At 47.1% G+C, this 22,636-nt stretch overlaps 1 protein-coding gene across 8 annotated transcripts in view; it reads right to left on the bottom strand.

Moving 5' to 3' along the window:
* The window catches only part of camta1a (calmodulin binding transcription activator 1a), a 222,541-nt gene that overhangs the window by 167,808 nt on the left and 32,097 nt on the right, over window positions 1-22,636 (bottom strand). For 5 of the 8 annotated variants that reach the window (XM_029834332.1, XM_029834326.1, XM_029834327.1 and 2 more), the window contains one exon: window positions 20,671-20,751. The exons of the other annotated variants lie outside the window; for them this stretch is intronic. In XM_029834332.1, the coding sequence (XP_029690192.1) occupies window positions 20,671-20,751 (81 nt within the window). The remainder of the gene's footprint in view (window positions 1-20,670; window positions 20,752-22,636) is intronic. 8 annotated transcript variants of the gene reach the window in all.

The following is a 22,636-nucleotide window of genomic DNA, read 5'->3' as shown; positions in this document are numbered from 1 at the left end:
GGGGAGGACACAGGTGGAACTACAGAGCAAAGTCATTTGTAGAGCAGCTTGAAGGGATCTCCTCTAGTGTCTTATTAGACCGTGTCGGTCAGGCAGAGGAACACTGTGGGAAAAGCACACGACGCATGCTAAAATAACATCCCAGTTCAGTTCACCATTCTGCGCCACATCTCTGAAGAAATGCTAACCAGCATCTTTCCTTCCCCTGCCCCTCTCTGGGATTACTTCTGACTAGTCGGTCTCTGAAGACTCCTCTGTAGAGCCTCACCCAGAAAGACACATAATATTTATCAGGAGAACAGAAGAGCTGCACAGGGGGGGGAAAGGAGAGACAATTTAAGTGGTGTCTTTGATAAAGCAGTGTTTTTGAAGGAAAGCCAGTTCTGCTTCAACAGGACAAGAGGAAATAAGGATGGGGAAGTGTGTCTGGCGACGGTGCTCCACATCAATACACACTGCAGGTACCCCAACGCCTCCCCAACAGAGGAGACTCGCAGACCGCCCCTTCTGCTTTTCAAACTTTCCGCCTTTTGATCTCGTCTCTCTTGAATGTAAAGACTGTTACTGCCTTTACCAGCGGGAGTTCAAACGCCCCACAACCTCCACCGCGCACCCCCGTCTCAGTACCCACGCCGTGCACTTCCTGGCTTGTTGGAGAAACTTGGGAGGCAACTTTTTCTTCAGATAGTCATCTTTACATTATGCCGTAAGATGGAACGTGGCCGCGCTGTTAAGAGCTGGTGGATTCGTTGGCTCGGTGGTTTAATAGCACCATTTACCAGATAAATGATCACTTTCCTGCCAGTTTTTCGACTTCCATTTATCTGTATTGATCTCACTTTTTGTCTCGCTCTCGGAGACAGCGGCCACGTGGTTGCTAACATTATCTACATGGCCTCAGCCAATTAATGTGGTCACAGCTGAGGGTTAAATGAGAGCCCAAAAAGGCTTTTGCTGACAGATCAAATCTTTTTAAACCTTCTCAACTTTTTGCTCACGTGGCTGTGCTTGTTAGCGCAACAATTGGGGATAAAAGAATCCGCTGTGCTGTATCACTCCGTATGTACGTAAAGTATTTTGCCTAACTGACGTGGAATTTGATTTTTATTGAACTCTTTAGGCATATTGTTTGTTTTTCCGCTAAATCTTAATGGTGTTACTTTGGCGGCCCAAACACACGGAGGAGCGAATGTTGATGTAATGCATAAACAAAATGGCTAATGTACAACGGCTCTGCAATGTTTTGCCAAATTATAGCTTGCTGGGTGTTTTCTAGTAGGGCTTCTATCATTGAGACGATAAACATCAGATGCAAACGTGGATTAAATCTTCCTTTATGCAAACTTTACCAGAGATTTTTTTTCCCCCTTGCCGGCTGTAATTTATTGGGAATCCTCTGCTTAATCCTGTTCCATTTGATTTTGTGTTCAAGTCACTTTGATAAAAGGGTAACAAAGGTCATTGTCTCCTCCATTTTGCGTAGGGTTATTGGATCAATTTAACACCCGCTGGCATGTTTGCCTGAATTGTCTCCAGCACAAATATGGTCTCTGTATGCTGAAATTTGATGGCCTTCCTCGCTGCTGCTTGTGCACAACAAACTGCCACCCGTGGACACTGTGATGGATTTTCCTCCTCGCAGAAGTTTGATAAAGGATTTCGGCTCGTCTTTCATGGGTAGTTTGCTTCTATTAAATGCTCAGTGGCAGGAAAAGGAAAAAAAAGAAAGACGTTTCGCAGCGACGCTGTGTCCGCTAACCACCAATACAGAGCGGACACACTGGAGTGGTTTCACCGGTCTCAGCCAACTGGAGGTGGGCGACAGTTCGGGCCGTCCCGTCCCGTGAGAACAGAAACTGTTAACACAGCAATGCCGCCAGCAGTGCTGAGTGGCACTATCGGGGGAGGGGAGGGGAGGGGAGGGGAGGGGAGGGGAGCGATGGAGTGAGAGGACTCACCTCTCTCTACCCTCCAGTTTCCCTCAACGAGCAAAAAAGCTTTCTCTTGTCTCCCGGTCTGCTGTAATGTACGTCAGGATCTCAGAATTCAATTACCGCTGCCTTTTAGCCACGCCTGTAATCTTCCCGTTCCAGTCATACGCTCTGGGTGCCAGCCAGTGTTGCACACTTTCCCCAAAATCATTTCTTTTATGTCCAGCCGGCAAGAGGAGGGAGAAAAATGCATGCGGTTATAGAACAGATCTGGATCCATTTAGCCTAAACCTAATGATGTTACATTTGGGGGGAATGCTACTATAAACTGTGGTGGTCTAACAGTGTAATCTCTAATGAGTGTTCAATTAAACAGAGCAGCCCCAAGGCAAACCTGGCCCAATAAAGCCGATTGAATGCTGCACAAATGAAACGGCCTCTTCTGGAGATCTCTCTGAAGTCTGCGATCATTAGCCCATCAATGGACGTGAGAACTTTTGAGACTGTCCTCATCAGAACGCGGAAGCTCTGGACTTTTCCTCCGATCGATAGGGACCGCTGGAGTCTGAGATTATAAGGCTGCTAATGCCACCTTTCTGTACAGCAAATAAACTCCAAAGCGCTTAGCGTTGGAGCAAAGGCCGCTGCGGGGTGAGACGTCGCTCCACGCAAAGTTGGGAGGAATCACAGACGAAGGGGCGGCGGACACGCTCGTCAGCTCTGACAAACATTCAGTTGTGTTTAATTATCAAGTGTTTACCCTTCTGCCCCGTCGCGTCAATCTCGCGAAGCCCCAAAAATTCTGACACACGCCGTGGCCCCACGTTATTAACTAGAGTCAACAGAGCGGTGATCTGAGCTCGGCGTTCCTGTCTGGTGATAGGTGAGGATCTGCTCCCCGCCACGCCGCACCACCTGCCTCCTCCGCCTGCTGGAGTTAATTTATCTGGGTGATAAGCAGGTGGACGGGGGAAGGAGAGGCCCTCAGACGGAGCTGCACTGTCAGATCTGGCAGACTGACTGACAATGCTAATAGCCGGGTCGCATTAACCTCACCACACGCTTCACCTTTATCTACCACACAAAAGACTGTTTGTTTGCTTGTTGGATGATAATATTTGCCTCATGAATTGGTGGCTCCAGACATGACAAATATTCCCAGAAGCCACTGGGATTCACCTAAAGAGGGTTGCTACCAAAGGAGCAAGTGCACTCTGCACCTCCGCGCCGCGATAAAGGCTAATGCTCTTGGGCTAATCTGTACCGCCATAAAGAACGATACGCTTATTTCCCCTTCGGTGTTTTTAATTTAAAATCCCTTGGCAGAATATGTTACAGTTGATGTCCAAACCGACTGTCTGCATCCAAATAAGAGCATTAAGACACTCCATTCTCATCTTTAGGCCTGTTTTACAGAAGTCAGGTGTTTGCACACGCGTGAGGCGAAAGCCTGGGAGATAAGGCTTTAAACAGAGTTAGTGATCTTCCAAGGCTTTTGGGCACCAGACGGTAGCATCAGTGCTTCTCCCTGTATTCTGCTGCGCAATCACAAAAATGATATTGGGGGGACAGCAGGTGATCCATAAAAGCTGTGTTTTAAAGCCTTGTTAATTACTGCTTCAGAGGTCTAGTGAAAAATGGGGATAAAACCTTACACGGGGCCACGGCGAGGGAGCAAGCTCTCTTTCAGATGCACTATTTCACAGCCTCGGCTCCGTCTCATCTGTCAACACAGGGCGAGCGTTAAGGAGCCCAAACTTTGCGCTTTGATGGCACCCCCACGTACAGCTGCTGCAACATTACACGGTCATGTGCACGTCCACGGAGCTGCTGTTTGGAGAGAAATATGCGCTCAAAATGGTGCCGTCCATGCACAATGAAGCAGATGCCCAAGATTATATAGTTTGGCACGGAATCTGAATATGCATAGATTATCTCCAATTTGATTTAGCAGCTGCTGTCTGGGTGCGGATGTGTACAGTGCATCACTTACGGGTACCGGGACCGCCGCGTTCTTGAATTTCACTTTGGTGTAGTTTATCATATTTGCCCGTGTGGAGCAGACATTGTATTCTGTCTTTGGCTGGAAAGGGCTTAATACACGGCAGGCCTGCCAGCTCTTTCGCTCCGTAAGAGATATGAGAAGAAGGAGATTAGCTCAGCTACTCATCCATGACCTTGATATTGCGATGAAGACGGATAAGAGCCTTCTACTTCCACCTGTCCAAAGCCTGCAGGGCTGTTTAAACAGCAGGCCCGGCAGTCATCAGCCGCTCAAAACAAATGTGTTCCACCGGGGTTCCATTTTTCAGCCCATTCTATCCGGTATCCTCAGTCAATTAATGATGTCATACGCTTGCAGAATAAAACAAATGGTTGCTGTGGAGCCAGGGGAAGATAATGTGGGGCTGAGGGGCAGACCATGTACTGGCTGTACACGTAGTAAGTCTTTTGGATCACAACTTTATTTCCACCCAGCATTTAAAAGGTTCCTACTTCCTCACCTACAAGAGAATTCGAAGCTAAAGCACAGGAAGACTTTGCATCATTTCCCGCCTGTATTCACAGCCCCGCCGGTACCGGCCAACGTTACGAGCCCTCTCTGCACGCGTCTGTGATCGTCCACCGGCCCACATTCTGCGGAGCACCGGCACGCCGTACTTTGTTTTACCAGAATGCACAGATATCGAAGTGATGGCATTAAGACGTAATGAGTAAAAAATGTCTCTCTTACGCTGGGCCAAGATGCTAATGGGATTTTTCTGCTAGACTGAGCCTCAGCTGCAGTCGGCAGACAGCAACCGCTCAGGAGTCATTTGTTTGCTCCTGATGTTGTGGTTAACAGCTGTTGCTGGATTTGAAAGACAGTAAATACCATGATTGTGGACCATGTTGTGTTCTCTCTCTCCTTTTCTGGTCTTTCTGCTGCCAGGAGACGTACGAGAGACGCGGAAGTGTGATACGGACGCTCAGAAATTCTAATATTTTGCCGAGGAATTAGAAACGAATTACAAAAACTGCAGAGCATGACGGCCCCTTTCAAGAAATGATTTGTCTTCTCATATAATCTGTTTCAAAGTCAAACACGTTAGTGCTGTTTATGTGCAAACCTTTTGCTGTAAACACTCCCAATCTTTGTGATCATGACGGGCATTTTAATTAGGCCGGTCTAACTTATACTGGAGTTAATTTCAGATCAAAGGCAACGGGGATTTCTAAAGGCTTCCCTGATAAGTACAGCCAGTAATCTAAAATAGTTTCAGTCTGCTGTATCCCTTACAAGACCTGCTTGTTTAAGTCCATGGATTTGGATAATAAAGCTGAAAACGCCCTTTGACCATTAAGTGAACTGATCTTATTTTCAGACGGCTGGTGATTCATACAGTCTGCCCGCTCAGATGCACTCCAGGCTAAAAATAAGAGCAGAGAGGAGAGGGAGACCAGGAAAGAAGGGGCAAACGGGCAAAAAAGAAGGAAAGCAGGACGTGATGGAGGTGCTGGCGTGCCAAAGTTGTCTGTTGATCCATGCCGAAACAGACGCATTTAATCACAGCAAATCTCAGGCCTGGAGCATAAATACATAATAAACAAAAATGAAGGGAGGCGAGCGGCGTGCACGTGTTCCATCGGGCGGTGAGCTGCCACTACAGTGACTGGAGCGGGCTAGAAACATCCATATGGATCCTGCCTTCAGAACAGACGTGTTAACACAAGTCTGACAGAGTGGAGCAAAGTGTTGGACGGATGAAATCAGCTGGATTTACTTCCACCTTATAAGAGAATAGAGCACGATGATCGAGCCGAGAGGTGCAGAATGCTGCAAAACCTTCTAAAAATGCAGCGGAAAACAAGAAGAAGTCAGGGATGATGAATCAGTCTAATGATTCCAGAGTAATATCGCCCAGAGACACAACCAGGAGGAAATTGCTGTTCCCAAGAGAAGAGCCTAAAATTACCCTTGAAGACACAACTGAACTTCTGCCACGGCGCCCTGCGCCGCCGTCATTACTCATTCACCAAACGCTGCTGGAGCCAACTGGATTCTCACGCCTCCTCTGGCCATCGGGGCAACATTCCCTCTTTTGCCCTCTATTGGCCCTGTGATCTGGTGCTACAAGGAGCACTCAAAGCCCGCCGGGATGCTCACGCTCGCTGCCACCTCCACTCGCCCCTCTCCGGTTCCTTTCCCCCCCTTTTGTTTGTGTGATTCTGACCGAGTCGAGTCAGGAGCGCGACGGCGGCGGTTACGTGCGCCGGTCTCAAACGGATGGAGCGAACGCGATAGACAGAAGGCGCAGAGCCGAGCGGCCTTAGGGGCGAAGGGCACGATGGTGGGTGGATGCTAACGCTCATTAGTGCACGGCTGTGACCTTGGCGCCTCGTCCTCCCTCCTCTGTCAAGAGACGGTCCAAAACGGACTAAAAGTCTCGGCTGAATGAGGGCTGTTGATGGGGAAACAGAGCCACAACAAAGACAAGCACTCCCTCTGCCACCCACTGGGGCTTTAGCTTGTTGCATGCTAATCTGGAGGCTCTGCACCGCCGTTTTTAATACGGGGACGCAAAAACAACCTCCAAACAGGCCTTTTTACTTGTGCTTTTACCAGTCTGTGCTGATCTGGTCCTCCCACTTTGCACATTGAACAGAGCAAACCAGAAAACTAAATTTGGTGTTTCCTGTAAAGGCTGAGATATGCAGAATCTGCAAAGTGATTTAATAATAAAAAGAAAAAGTGGAAGCCACGACAAAAGAAATTATGGAAACCAAAGTGAGAGTCAGGATGCAACGCAAAGCCCCTCAAAGTTAATATGTTTGAAGCTGTCGTTCACTCAGCGGCAAAGTCAGCAACACAGCAATCACCACAAACCATAAGGAGCCGTGCTGCAACCCCCCCCCCCAAAAATACTGCAACCTGAGAGGGGATTCAGGACAGGCTGCAGCCATTAGTCTTTAAAAAAACACTTGCTCAGCTCTCATTTTAGTGTCATTACAATATAAAACTTTTACGATGAACATTACTCATAAAACAGAGCCAGTTTCCAGCGACGCAGAAGAAGAACCGCTCAACTGACGGCCACTTTCACACCTAAAATAGACTCAAAATGCCGCCAAAGGGTTGTTTTTTTAAAAAAAAATCTTTCTTTAACCAATCAGAAGGTGTTTGGTTTAAAACTAGCGAGCCGCTTGAGCCGTCAGAGTGGAAGAGCTTGAGGGCGCTGCGACGTTTTGTCACGTGTGAAAGCAGCAGCTAGCGGCTGTTAGCAACCAGCAGCTGTTAGCACCCAGCAGCTGTTAGCAACCAGCAGCTGTTAGCACCCAGCAGCAGGAAACGGTGAGGATGGGGACCGGGGATGGGAAATGACAACCCGTCGCTGCCGCTCCTAACGAGGCGGCGGTGCCGTGTTTAGAACGTCGCGCCGGGCTCCAGCGCCGCTCCGTCTTGGTTCTTCTGCAGAGGGCCGGCGTGCGACGTGAAATCAAACGGCGGGACGGCGTTCTGATGCCTTTATGTTCTGTGCGAGTCTGTGTGGGGAGATTAGAATCTGCAGATGAAAAGTGCCGGCGAGACTCCGGCGGTGCCGTATCACCTAAATACGGCGGTTACTAGATTGTCTGCAATTATTCTGCCTGCCATTTTCCGGGATAAATTATTGCATATATGACTATTTCATAAGGGGTTTCATGTATAATGGAAGCCAGAGGGAATACAGAAGAATGTAAATGAAGTCAAGCTTGTTAGGAGGGCAGTTTGATTGTTTATATGCTGAACATGTTCCGGGCCACAATTTATGGCAGCGCTTTCTTTACTTCTCAGTCAGCACTCAGCAAAAACACACATTTTGAACCAATATGTGGCTGCCTGCCGCTGCCCTCGGCGCCATTTTGGCTCCTGCTCTTCTTTTCAAACTTTACTTTTGTGTAGTTTGACCCTGCGGGTCAAGGTCCTTGTGACGACAATGTGAAGGTTTTTTTTTAGGTATGTTCATATATAATGAATAACGCGTGCGCGCTGAATCATCTGTCATCCGAAAATATTAAAATGCGTGGGATAACCATCAGCGCGACGTCTTTGTGTGCTGCTCGAGCAGAAAAGCTCATAAGTCAAAGTGCTGCATGATAAATCAGCCGGCAATATCAATTAAAATCTATTATCAACAGATATAACAGGTGTCCTTGGTAAATAATAGGTGATTGTGGGGTGTTGTATGAACAGCTCTGTACGAGCAGGTCACCGTGTGGGAACGGAGACGTGCTCGGCAGGCTCCAGGAGGGCAGGGAGACTGATGAGAGAGGATTATGATGAGCACCAGGTGAGCGTCCATGTAGGAGTTTGGGGCGGTTTCTGCGGTTGCGGGGTTAATGACAGCCATTGATGGGGGTGGCCTTCCATACTGTGGCGCTTTCCCTGCAGGAGGAGCCAGTCCGAGAGCAGGGGTGCTCAGCCCGGCCGATAATGAACGCAGGAGTGAAATCCATCACGCATATTAAAGCTAACAAGGCTAACCTCGGAAAATAAAGTGCAGGAGAAGTCACGGGAGCCGCGACTGGGAAAACAAAAGGAGGCGTGAATAGAAGAAAGCCCAGGCTGGAGACAACCCTCCCCCAGCAGGGAGATAAAGATGACTGATATCTGCTCCACTTTCAGCCCGATCTCTTTAATGCTACGAGGAGCCGAGGAGAGGAGAAGGGAATATAAAGCAATGCGTAGCAGCTCCTCACCTCACCCGGTGCTACCACAGCTGAACTGCAGAAACAGGAACTTCTTCACCGACTTTTCCCCGTCTCAATATCCCCATCAACATGTTTATGGTGGCAAACAAACACCAACATGGGGTCCCTGGGCGCGTGTGCCTCCCAGAGTTCTGCACAGGAAGCACAGTGTTCAAATACTGAATAATTACTATGATAATCATCTGCGTCCCTCAAGGGTCTGAAAATGCCTAGCTGACATCTGACATTTGCTACCCGCATCCTCCCTCTCAGACTCAATAACCACATCCCTGCCCAATTTTAATGCGTGAATGTTGGGAAAACAGAATCCGGAGACGTTGCTTTGCGTCGTGGTCGGAGGAGGAATAAGCTACCAGTGGTATCAACTCTGCCAGGCTGCGCTCATGTAGCCGGTGCTAAAAGAGCCGCTCAAACGTCGCGGCCGTGTCCTTCATATCGGCAGATTTTTGGCATATCTGCTTTATTATCAGCTCAATCTACACGCAGCGGATCAACCAGGAGATCCGTTGCTTCCGTGGTGATTAACTGGTATATCTCCTGCCACACTGTCGTCTTCATGGATTTGTTTTTTGGGTGGATAGCATGTAAGCTAGCTTGGTTTTTATGGCAAATATGGGCAAAAAAAGGTTGAAATTCGTCTGTCAGTCATTCTTGGCTGGCACGCTCGTTCATTACGTCCTGCTGTCACTGCCTGGGCTCTCAATTGAAATATCAACTATTCCCATCAGCTTTTTGTAGCATAGCAACACACCTTGCCTGCTAAATCTATTGGCTCCCTTCTCGTCTCTGCATTTGCTTTGTTTATGCTGCATTTAAAGGCGCCCTTCCACCTCGCCACTGTCACCGTCCCGGCGTCAGAGGGTCCGAGCCCCTCAGACCCACCAGGACTCATTTTAATAATCCTTACTAAGCACACGTATATCTCTAGATGATTAATGCGCTGAATGTTCAGCTGATTAACAGATACTGACATTTCTTTATCCAGGATACACATTGGATATTGAGTTGATGCTATACTATAGACTAAAGTAGGACAGATCAGAGAGCGATATGTCCGTGCACGTTCAGCTGGGCCAGGAATAACAGCAGTGGCTGCTTCTTGTCTCTCAGGTTTAAAGGATGTCCAGAAATGCACAAGCTCTGGAATGACAGCACTTTCCGAAAGGAGAAACTTCCTAATGCTATGGATCATGTTCAGGAGCCGGGACATTACTGCGGGTTAATGCGTTCACAGCTCAGCGCTCGCTCTCTCCGAGCCCTGGGACATGTAGCCTTTTCACTGTTGTGGCCCCGGACCACCAGAACCTGGGGGGGTTGGGGGGGTGAAGTGATTTTGGAGGGTCCTTGGAAAATCCATTGTTTTAATACTCCAGATTAAACCTTTTCTACATCATTTTGCCTGAATTTGCTGATGATCATGTTGGTTTTGAAGTCATGAAATAAAGACTCTAATATTCGGAGTTCTGAGGTGATCTTTAGGCTTTGTCCACGCTGCTCTGGAACAGCTTGCTTTTGAGCCTGCAGAGTGTAGCAGCGACTCCAGTCAGTGTGTGTGTGTGTGTGTGTGTGTGTGTGTGTGTGTGTGTGTGCTGCTGCGCAGGGAGATTTTTTTCCCCACAAGTTTAAGACATTAATAACACATTAGGAGATAACAAGTTGGAAATGGCGAGAGGTGATTAGGCAGAGCACTTGACAGATATGGGAGTTGTTGTTAGGCCCCGTTTAGCACTCCAACAGTACGTCTCAGTCAGAAGGTACAGAGAAGCCAGCGGGGGCTTCCTCCACCCCCCCCAACTACCACAAAACACGACCCACTCACATATTCCCAGCTCCGCAGAGCAGCTTGGCTTCAGCGTGAGCTCCAGCTCGGCTCGCTCCAGCTCGGCTCGCTCCAGCACGGCTCGCTCCAAGTCCCGCTGTGGCGGGACGGCAGTCCGGCCTCTCGCTCTCCCTCAGAAGGACAGTGACTGATACAAAGCTTGACTGGCAGCCAGATCCATCTCTGTAGCTTTGTGTTTCCTCCACCTGAGAGTAAAGCCCTTAAACTGTGATGGCCACTCACTCCCCTGAAAGAGTATTGTGGGCTTTACCACTGAGTGGCTCAAGTAAAGTGTCACCCAAAGAGGATCATCTGGCGCTGTCTACAGCGCGAGCCCGTGTTTCATGGCCCGACAATGGAGCCCCCTCCCATGTCTCTCCATCCCTTTGTTTCTCATTATTGAGCTAAATGGAATTAAGAGCTTTTCTATCGAGATCTCTTTTTTTTCCCCGGCACTCGGCCTTTTGAACAACCTGAGGGGGATTTTAACATGCTATTACCCTTTGACACCATGCTGGTACTGCAGGTAGGAGAGTTGGGAGGTATTTAGCCAGGGTTCCAGACAGTGAAATAGAAGGCAGGGAGAGACGTGCACTCAGGTGCAAAGAGATGGAGAGGGTGCCTACGGGCAGCAGGGGTGGAGGGGCCCCAGCCTGGGCTCTGTCCACTGCAACCTGCCACATGCCACATGCAGCCCGAATCCCATTTATTCCTGGTGACCTTAAATAAAATGCTGGCTACCCCTGTGGGCCCCATGTGGGGCCCAAACCAAATGGGCTGTGTTCTGCGCTCTTTCTACCCCACTGCTAGAGAAAATGAGCTTTATCTGTGGGGGAACTTGGGGCCATGTGACTAAATGCCCCCCTTCCCTGCACGAGTTTCCCCACAAAGAACATTCCACAGTTAATCTGCAAAGCTGTCGCCTTTTAATTACTGCCTGTTGTCGCTGGAGTGCCGAAAACGGAGAGTTTGATTCATTTGCTTGCTTTCAGCCTATCCATAATTTGGGAGGAGAATAATCAAAAAAGAAGGAAATAAAAGAACGTGGCCGCTCTTCACCTGTCCGCCAGAGTGACGCGGGAGCTGTCTGACAAATATGTCAGTTAATTACTGCAAAGGAAATGATAAAAGAAACATGAAATCCTGCTTGATTAAGTTGGGATGTGGAAGCACCGACTGATGACAACTCTCTGAGAGGTGAGAAATTAAAAAGCTTAGCAAGTCTCTGGTCTGTCAGCATCTCAGAGAATCCAAATAGATTTGACGTTCAAACCAGTTCAAACCGGTAGCTATAATTGCTACGTTAATAAAATGTCCATTTGGTGACAGAGGCGGACTGGGACATGGGTCACGTTTGCATTTTCACAGAATGAAACGTGAAATCAGTTATCACACGTCACTCGCGCTCACAGTTGCCATGCTAATGCACAGATGTTGAAAGATTCCCAGAAATATGGACATTCCACCTCTAATTGCTCCAACTATCAATTAGTCAAACTGTTTAATTGGCGGTTTATTTCCTGTGAACATGTAGAATTCCAACGGCTGAATTGTTTTTCCATCTCGTTTCGGCAACCAGTTCTGGAGCTAAAAAAGTTGCCGAGCCGTCAAGGGCACCTTTATCACATGGACCCAGGCAGAGTCATGGTAGTTTTGGAGTGCCCACTACACGTCAGCGCACAGCCAAATTCTGCATGAGCAGGTCTAATTAAAGTGGAGTTAATCACAAATAGCTGGATGGGGCCACAATTGAGGCGTATGTTAAGAATGAATTACTAATTAGCGCGGCAAGCGGCGAGACAAGTCCCAGACTGCTTGAGAAGTCTCGGCACGTTACTAATATATGAAAAGGTAGAAACAAACAGCAATCTGGTTGTTTAGCTCCTCCATCCCATTTACATGGATCCAATTATGGCAGATCCCTGGAGCCACCAATACAATCAGGCAAGACGGAGTTGGTGTTATGATTAAGTGAGGAGGCCACATACCGGACCCTCGGCGGCCGCAACGGCCAGCCGGCAGGCCTCCTCTGACAGGGGCAGTTATGTGGCTCGGTGAGCCTGCGGTCCTAAAGTTCAGAACAGGCCCAACAGAACCACGACGCAGAACGGAAAACACAAACAGGACTGTGAGGTGTGTTAGCTCATTCACTGGATGGCTCGCTTTACTGGACGCCCCCATAGGTTGTTGGTATGAACAAAATGAGCACTGTAAATTCAGCGGCGGCGCCGGCGTGCGTCGGGGCTGCACACCTGCTCTTCCCGCGGGGCCCCTGCATTAACGCAGCCCATCGGCTCACAATCCCAGTTCTGCAGCTGCCAGTGATATTTGTTGATTGCAGCTCGTCAGCTGGTAGAATTCAGAAGCTGAATTTCCACCCGTGAGGATCAGACGCACACGCAGGAGCGGACCGCTTCCCGTTTCTGATCCGATATAAAATCCTCTCCAGCGCTGCCCTCGTGCACACGTGCGGCGGCGCTTTGTGCCTGTGCACAGCTGAGAGGTGCGAGCTGGGCAACGGATGAAATGTGCTATTTTGCCATTTATCACCGAGTGCTGGAGGTCCTGTGCAGCAAACCATCTGGATCCCGGGGAACAGTAAAACACTTTCCCTGATACCAGGCAGCAAATCGCACTGGAGCCAAGAACGTTTCGTCCCCGTGCACCCGCGAAGACATCCGTCTTGGACAAAACGGTTACCGAAAATACTACTGTAATTGATCTCCCGGCGAGTCTGATCAAACAAATCCATTACTTTTTAATTTTCTTAGATCTCATTTTACACAATCCGTTTGCAGGGGTCATTCCTAACGTGATATGTGGGGGGACCCTCAGGACGTTCTGCTTGGACCTTTAGCTGCGCAGGCCTTTGTGGTGCTCTTTCATAAGCTCAAAGTGGAGAAGCACTCAGATCATTGAGCCAGGAGTCTGGAGCTAACAAGAAAAAGGACCTCCAGACACGCCACCGGAGGTGAACAGCATGATCTAGTCAGCCCTGCACACACACAGATACGCTGGCAGGGCACTCTGCAGGTGGGAAGCAGCGTGTTGGAGAGCTAGCATTACCCTGTGTGCTGGTGTGTAAGACGCTCGTAATGACACCGGCCACCTGCAACGTCGCTGTTTTCATTTACTCCCACAAAAACATACCTGGTGATTGGAAAAAGTCTGACAGCCTCACTTTAATTAGAGGAGTTGATTGGTTTTAGTCCTCGTGTCGGCAGGAAGCCGCCGAACCTTCAGCCAACCACGAAGAGCAACTTTAAAGTCCCTCTTCAGTACATTTCCTTTAGAAGCTAATAAACGCATCTTCTAAAAAGTGCATTTTCATTGATTAATATGCAGGCTTTTGGTGGAGCTGCAGGGACAAGAGGAGGCAGAGACAAGAGATCTTTCTGTGGTTTAATTAGTGCATTCCTGGCAAAGTCTCCAGCCATAATTATGGTGCAGCATCGTTTTGACCTTTCTGGTATATTCTGCATGTTTGGCTTTTATCTGATCATGTTTTATTCAGGACCTGTGCTGTGTACATTCTGTTCGGCTTGTCTCTGCCGCCGCAGACCAAATAATGATAAAAATAAAGAAATAAAAAAACACTTTACAGGTTATCCAAATGACACTTCTCCCTTTTATGGTATTCCTTTGATTCTTTGTTGCTGCCGCCTCTCTGAAATTGCAGGGCTACGCCATGAGGTGATGGGGCCAGCGTGGCCTGGCTGGGACGCTTGTCCCGAGGGCAGGCATCCATATTTATAAGCATGCCATTCTGTTTCCTTTCATAAAATTCTATTTCGTACAGCTTGGGGAAAACACTCTAACAACATATCAACGCACAATATGTCGGTTCCAAGAGCAAAAAGTCATCGTGTCATGTAGCATCTTATACATCGGCGGGCGCGATACCCGATTACCGAGGGTGACCATCATCAACGAAGGGTCCAGGTGTGGACAGCCTGTACACAAGTTACACATCCTCACTTATCAAAATGTAAAAATAAAAAGAGACAAGAGGGAAATTTGAGGCGCGTTTTGATTCAAACCTCAGCACGGCAACGTTAGATTTACGAGATGAAGGCGGGCAAACATTCCCGCACATACACGATGATGGGATGCAATGTTGTGGGGGGGTTTGAGCTGCCGCGGCCCCCCCCCTGGGGTTGCTGTGGCTTCCTGTTTGCCAGCCTTTCCTTAGCGAAAATGCTTAAAACAGACCAAACGAGCGCTGTGCTTATCCAGCAAAATTGCTGCTAGATGGAGCAGAAAGTGCACAAATTTTCTATGACACCCCAGTAATGAGGTTTTATATTGACCCAGCATCCGCGAGTGGAGAGGGGGGGGGCTGCTCCTCTTCTCCCAAACCCAGTCACTTCTCCTCTGCCTCTATTTTGAGCCTCACTACAACAAGCAGCACGAGGGCAAACAGGTAGAGCACAAAAATACACATGAGTAGATGAGGAGCACTCATTAAGTATTTATAACCCTCCATTATACTGCCGGGTTTCCCTTAAACTCTGGGAAGGGAAATCATTTCCTTTCTTGGGCAGGAGGACCACGCCGTATTTTATTCCTCATCCCATAAAAGCTGCTCTGATATGAAACCGGCCTCGCTTTAGAACCAGGCCTTCTCCTGTTTCTACATCTTTGTGGTCAGGCACCCCTGTATCGCCTGGTTAGATGATTAACAGCTTTGATTGGTGAATTATTCTGGGATGGGTTTGGGAACGTGCTAAACAGCTGCAGCTGATGGCACAGGGAGGTGGGATGGAGCAGGTTCGCTGAGGAATCACCTTTGAAAACGTTGAGGTGACATTTCAGAGAGAACATTTAACATCATCAAGGCCACAATTGGCAGACTGATCAATACTGATATTTTCAGCCCAAACTATCTTTTTATTTTTAATATATATATTTCCAGCCTCTACGGAGGAACAAATGCATCTGTTTCCCTCCCGTGAAACTCTTTTTTTAAACAGAAAAACATTTAACTTCTCCACAAACGCATCAACAAAAGCAGGTGGCTCATTTCATCAAACTGTTAGCGCACATTAAAAGCACGTCGACTTATTTGGTCTGTCGCCGCAGCAACTAATGCAGAAAGCATGTTTGTTACACTCGTGGCCAAAATTCCCATTTTAATTTTGCCGGTGCAGCTCTGCACCCGCCGCCACCGCCGCCGCCGTCCTGGACGTTGCTCATCGCCCATTAATATGTCTGCTGATTCTAATGGAGATGAGAGAAGCTAATGTGATTAGTCGTTGCTGTGGGCCTGTCCCAACTCCATCTGATGAAAATGTGCTTCTGCACAACCCGCTGGATTTCACCCGCTAACGTTCTGACATTCTCCCTCACTCAGATAATTACAAAGATTTGTTGAGGCCCACAGTGGGTTGTAGCAGCGCTAAACAGACGGACTGTAATATGTCATTTTATTCCTCAAAGGTTTCCACTGAAATAATGAGAATATTTTAGACATGTTTCTATTCCTGTTCTGGGGGGAGGTAACATTTATTTGTACTTGTCAAGCAGGCTTAAGCGCTTTTGTGCTAAATAAAGTCTGTATGAGTTAATTGATTCTAATTGTTGGCTTTTATGCAAAACTGTACAAACAGGAGCTGAGATGCTTTGATAACTGTGGAAGAGTTTTGTCTAATCAGAATCTCCCCCCCCCCCCACCACCCTGAATCCTGAACGCCCCAGGCAGCGGCCCACCCTGCATCCCGTGGCTGGAGCGAGAACCTCGGTCGGGATCATCGGGACATTTAAGTCCAGGCGTCTCTGGTGTTTTTGAAAAGCCTTCTGATTTTTAAACAGGAGGATCTATTTATTTGAAGGCATTCGACGCTTTACCATGAGCCTAAGTGTATCTTTTCACAGCTTCGGGCCATTTATCCTCCTTTCCTGGATCATCCGCGCGAGGTGCCAAGATTCAGCCTGTGTTTTCTGACAACCGTGGGCCTAAAAGGCCACTCATAGTGCATTAAGAATGTTTTCTTCCTGACACACATCAAATTGTGACCTTTAAATGATTCTTGTTATCAAGGAAGCAGAACAAGAAAATCAATAGAATGCCACTGGAGCGGAGGGATTAATGCCGGGCAAATTGATCATTCCATTTCATTTTCATTTTGATTCGATGTGCCAGCCACACACACCTAATCTGACCGCAGCTTTTAACACCTTATGGGGGGGGGGGGGGGGGGGGGGGGGTACAAGTCTCAGTTCAAAAGTGACAGAGCTGGATCAGAAATCCTTACTGACAGTTAACCTTCATAAAGAGCCTTTTCTTTTCATCACTTTGCTACACTTTTTTTTTTAAAAGCGTGCCTCAGAGTGCCCCCCCCATCCCTCCCTCCCCCAGGGATTACAGAACAGCAAAGCTCATTGTCTATTTCACACCATGTGCTGCTCCAGCACACTGCAAAAACAAATACATTAATCAACGGAATACGCTGATAGATCATTAATTATTGTACATCACTGTTGATGTCACGTCTCCTTGAATCCATTCGAGGATAATCGCGGCGCTTTGGCGGAACTTTATTAAGGAAGCCGCTCATTTATGAAAGTATTCGTGGATGCACAGGCCCAAAGACAATATTTGCTTTGGAAAAAAGGCCAGATTGTCCCAGGCGACGTTCCGTACACGTTTAAGATTGGGAGCGTGTTACCACGGAAATGCCAGAGCTCGACAGCTAACCGTGATAACAAAGATAGCAAATCTGGCAAATGAAAAATGGCACTTCTCCTCTACAAGGAGATACATCAGTGTTTATTAAATCAATGGCAGACAGAGGAATCTGAAGGTAAAATAATGAACCACTTATAAATGATCTTTGCTTCACTGGGCCTTACCTGACCAGGGTGTTCAGGGACCACCAATGCGAGCCGTATTAGGAGAGCTCTATTAATCCTCCTGCTTCTCATACCTGACTATAAAACATACGAGTCCTCTGTGAGTTTCTAGGAACATCCTTCTTAATTTTTCATCGCGGGTAAGAAGAAAAAAGGAAAAAGTCGGCCTCACATTGATTGGGTGTGAAAGTTTGGCTTGTCTGCGCGTCTCTGCTGCAACGATGTGGATATTTCATTACCGCGCTACCTTTCTGTCAGCCTCCATGGCAACCAGGGAGGCGACTCTCCCCTCAGAAGTGCCTTTTAATTGATTGTCATCTAATCAGACAATGAGCTAAAGCGTTGGGTTTATCAAAACGGGTCAACGAGGGACGAGGACGACCGGTCACTGGTGGCGTCCCGGTGATGTCAGTCAGCTGGTATTAGCGCGGGTTTTAATGAACAAATTTACAGGGTTGGCGGTATTCCTGTATGATCCTTTGGCGAATGTGTGATTGGATATGATGAGCCCTTCTTAAGACTACACCAGCTTGGGGAGGAGGCATGTCTTTGATGTGCTGAAATTACTGAGCTGAGAGGTCTCACAAGCTACGCCTTAACACATATTAAACAGGCCCTGTGATTTTTCTCTTTTTTTCCCCCACCGTCATCTGTTTTTTATTCTGTCTCGCTCTCCCTCCTCGCGCGGTGCACCAGACTCGGCTGTCTGCGTCTTATCCTCAAACATGGCTTGTGGTTTTAACTGAAAAAGCATTTCTTCCTCATTATCAAATGTTGAATCAGTACACAGGGGGGCACCGTCAATTCCCTTCTACACAGCATCATCTGTGCTGACAGCGCTCTGCGGTGACATACATAGATGGAAGGGGTAAAGATGTAGCCTCAGTAAATCTTCTGCCTGAGCTTTGGGGAATCATTGCAATTCATGATCTTTTCTCAGTATGCTAACAATAATCTTCTGCTCGGTCTGTCTCGCACATCGCCGGGCATCGCAAACACTTGTCTTCATCGCCTCAGCTTTGCCTCGCCATGCAAATTTCAGGGTTGCGTCGCCCTTTGTATTACAACTACGTCCTCAACCTTTTCCAGTCACTACCTTTCATCCAGCTGGCTAATGAATCCTGGGCACATAAGTGGAAAGCTTGACACACACCTTCGTTCCTATACAGGATTTTACATTGATACAACCTTGAGCTGCAAACTCCTGGAAAATGGACTTTTGCCCCCCCCCCCATGGATTTGAATAATTCTCCTGCCGACGTTTTAAGGCTTTCTAAATGTCTCTACTGAACAAATGCCCCACTCCAGCAACAACTCTGCCCTCACTATGTGGAAAAAGTACAAGATGCTTTTGTTAAGCCGGGTATAACAAATGTTCCTGCAGTAAAATCTGCTGGATAAATAAAATGCAACCCCAGTAAAAGTTTTCTGGTTGTACTCCGTATTTCACTGTGTGCGGAGCTGCAAAGAGGCTCTAAATTAGCAGCACCTTAGATGGATGCAGCTTCCGTCCCAAGTCCAGCCGTCTTAGTGTGTATCGCTGTTACACTCCCTTGTTTAACTCATTTTCCATGCTTATGTTTGTATCCCCGACAGGCCGGGTCAAATGCCACTTTCATTATTTAGTCCAAACAAATCTGATGCTGTGAAGTTTGATGTTTGGGCATCTGCTCTACACATCAATGCCATTTGTGCTGTAACTCCCCAGCGGGCATTATAAAGCTAATATTAAGACAACAGATGGTTGTGTTTGTCTTCATTTGCACCGTCCCACTGAAGACATCCTGACTTTTAGCAGGTGAAAACACATAAAAGGCCTAAAACGTGTGCTCCGTAATAAATAAATTAATTTTTGATGGTTTAATGGGTCTTTGTAATTGCATTCTGCTCCACACAGTTACAGCACATAATGGTAAACAAAAGACATTTAAAAGATTTATTTGTTTAAACCACCAGGAGAGGGGAGAAAAGCTGAATTTAGACAGAGGTGCAGACACACATACGGCGTCCTAGGATTCCTCCATTAACATTAGGATAATAACATTGTAACTACTTTGTGATTGTGATCGCATTTAGAAATGTTTCTGAAATGGACGTGTCTGATCGTGCTGATTGTATTATAGAGCCATTTCATTTCCCTCACCTCCAGCCTGAAGCTTTGATGGTGTCAAGTGGCAGATGACAACCAATTAAAAGAAAATCAGTCAAACAACTGGGGGTCAGATCTCAAGATGCTCCCAATCACTCAGAATTTTCTGTTGGTATTCTGCGCTTCGGCTGCTCCTGATTAGTCTGTTAACTGCGCCTACTGGTCAGCACATCTGTACATGGGAGTGCATCGGCCACAGCAATGACCCGCTCCTCTTATCCAGCTTGTGTTTAAACAGTAATCTTGACAGTGTCACCTTAAACAAGCAAGGCAGCCAAAGTCTGAGGAGGTGCGGCACCTTTAACGCCCGTGCCTTCAATGTCAAAGCTCCGCGCTTGTTTTGAAGAAAGCAAAGGCGGGAAGATGATAGGAATGGCATGTGTGGGGTCTGGCAGGACAGGGTAGTAGCCCTGATAGTGTTTCTGTGCACGTCCTCCTGTGTTAGTCATTACTGTGTGCAGACGAGGGCCGATGTTTACTCTGCTGAGACAAGCAAGTCTCCTGCTCTGGGTTGCAACCTTGTGACTTCCTTCTCCCTCCTGCTGCCAGCTCTGCCTTCGTCCGGCCCTTTCCCCGCCATAAACTCGCTGCCCTGGTGGGGCGGCTAAATGTATAACGTCTGCCGGGGCCGGATTTTTCAAACAAACCCCAAAAATTGATGATTTCTGAGAGCATTGTCTGCCTGGTGGGTGTAGTTGGGTCGACATTCCAGGAAACCAGAGCATAATGCACAGAAGGGACGTAAGGCTGCGATAAATTGCTGTGTCAGGTTTCTTCCTTCTCTCTTTGGTTTCCTTGTGCTGCCCCTTTCAAACATTACCTGCACCCACACACCGGAGGAGAGGAGGGAGCGCCACAGAGGCTCTGATGCACAGCGTGGAAACACAGGAGAATGGCAGCAGCAAACACGTTGGAAAGGAATTAATTAAAACATGAAAAGGAGTGGCGACGGAGAAAAAGAGATCATCTTATTTAAAAATATCTAATAGATGTTTGCAAAAACAACACAAGGTTTGCTTGTTTGACACTAAAGAGCGGTGGGTAAAAAAATCAAAGCCAAGAATGGAGTAAAAGAACATGAATAATGCAATATTACAATGTAACAAACTAAGATCGATGTTAGACATGGCAAAAGGATCAAATCAATAACAATGAACAAAATAATAAAAACAAAATGAAATGATTACCAAGGTCATGCAGGAGGTCAGGGGTGAGAGGTCAAGTTCAACATAAACATGGAAACCATTATGGCATCTGCTCGGGTGTCCCTGAAAGAAAAAAACAAGGAGGGGATGTAAGTACACTTGAGCAGAAGTGCTGTTTAAGTCCTACATCTACTTGACAATATGTAGCTGTGGAACATTAACGTGACACACTGCTGTAGTAAGCACTGATTCACAGCAGCGCACCAACCAGACAAGCTCAGTTTCCTTAAGTGGTGGTAGGCTATTTCAGGGTTTAGTGAGTCACAGATGCACTTATTCCATCCCTTTAAAACAATAGAAGGCATCTTTTTATCATCCTATTACAACATCAGAACCATAAATTAAATGTTTGCTCATTTTAAAACCTCTCAGCAAAATTAGGTAGACGAAGCAATCCGGCAGTAGTAACACATTACTCACGGGTGATGCCTCCATTCCACATCCCTACACCTACACTATACTGAGACAAACGCCCTTTGATTTTTCTGGTTTTATTCATTTCTGCACACTAAAGAAAGATTCCTATAGGAGCCCGGAACCAGACTGGGAAGCTCCGGCACACAGAGGACCAAACAAAAAAAAGCATTATTCTTTACAAATGAAGAAAAACGGCACAAAGGCTGTGCATTTGAAGCAGCGAGCGTTCATATAAGCTTCACACAAAACGCCCCACATTTATTTATCTGATACTGTCTGTGTGAAGCGGATAAGAAATACACCAAATAAAAACATATTCTTTCAGACATTAGTCAAATACGCTCCAGGGCTTTTCAGCATATTGCACATAAAACAGGAAAAAAAAAAAATCACTATCTGAAATTATGTCTGCAGCTTTCCACTCAAAACAATCTGTGCGCCATCAGTGAACAAAGGGTCAGCGAGGCCGCGTCTCCACGTGACGCCTGCCTGGAGTGTGAGCTTTCCACTTGAAGACAATCCAGGTCCTGACATTTTGAAAGGGAGACCAGTGTTGTCCTCTGCGGGCTAAATGCCAACACACAACATAGTAATAATGCAGCGCTGCACATTTTACAGCGGAGCCCAATAAAACAGCCACTAAAACACAATCTCACATTTAGCACGACAGGCTAATGACTCTTTTTTTTCCCCAACCTGTCCGAGAAACCGCCCGCCAACTATTAAAAACCTAACCATTCATAAGACATCCAAAGGGAAGTCAGTGGCAGGTAGAAGCACTAGAACAGCGTGAGTGTATGGGTCACCGAGGCACTGAGAGAGAAAACAACAGTTCCAGACGGAGTCCTGCTACTGTTCACCTATCATTAATTGGTTGATCGTTGTGAAGCTGAAAACAAAGCAGGTTTGTGAAACTGGGAGATCTCACGGGCATTAGCTGTTAATTGCTGTCAACTAAACAAACAGCACTTTCTGGAGAAAACAATCTATATTAATTCTTCCTATTAACTTCTTCAGAACGTGCGCCGCAACTTCTTGAGCAAACAGGATAAATTCTTGCCCCATAATTACTACTAATTGTGCAAATAATTGCAAACTCCTGTTGCCACCTATTCCCAGCAACACGGTAAAAGCAATCTGGGCTGCTGCTGCCTGGTAAAATTGAAACAGTCCTATTTCTGCAGTCCCTGTCTTCTGCTCATTCATTATCTAACATTTGTATCTGCTTTGTGGTAAAAGCCAGATTTTTTTTTTTTTTTTAGCAAAGGAAAGGGGAAGGCAGAAGGAAGGAGGCAGATGACAGAGATTTGTGGATGTTCGGAATGTTCCACAGCCTCCCTGCTCCTGACAAAACATTTGAAAAAACTTCAAAGCTTTACGCATTGGAATAATCCTTTTGATTAGGTCCAGGCGTCCTCTTTTTAAAGGAGGGGAAACACAAACAAAGCATCACCTGTAAATAGAGACGGGCCTAATCCCTTTCATTTCAGGACAGTGCAACATTAGTGCTTTCTGACTGCACTGATGGTCA

This window comes from Takifugu rubripes, chromosome 3 (genome assembly GCF_901000725.2).
Source record: "Takifugu rubripes chromosome 3, fTakRub1.2, whole genome shotgun sequence".
In the NCBI taxonomy this organism is placed as follows: domain Eukaryota; kingdom Metazoa; phylum Chordata; class Actinopteri; order Tetraodontiformes; family Tetraodontidae; genus Takifugu; species Takifugu rubripes.
Note: the sequence above shows the minus strand (reverse complement) of the source record. Positions and strands in the feature narration are given on the sequence as shown.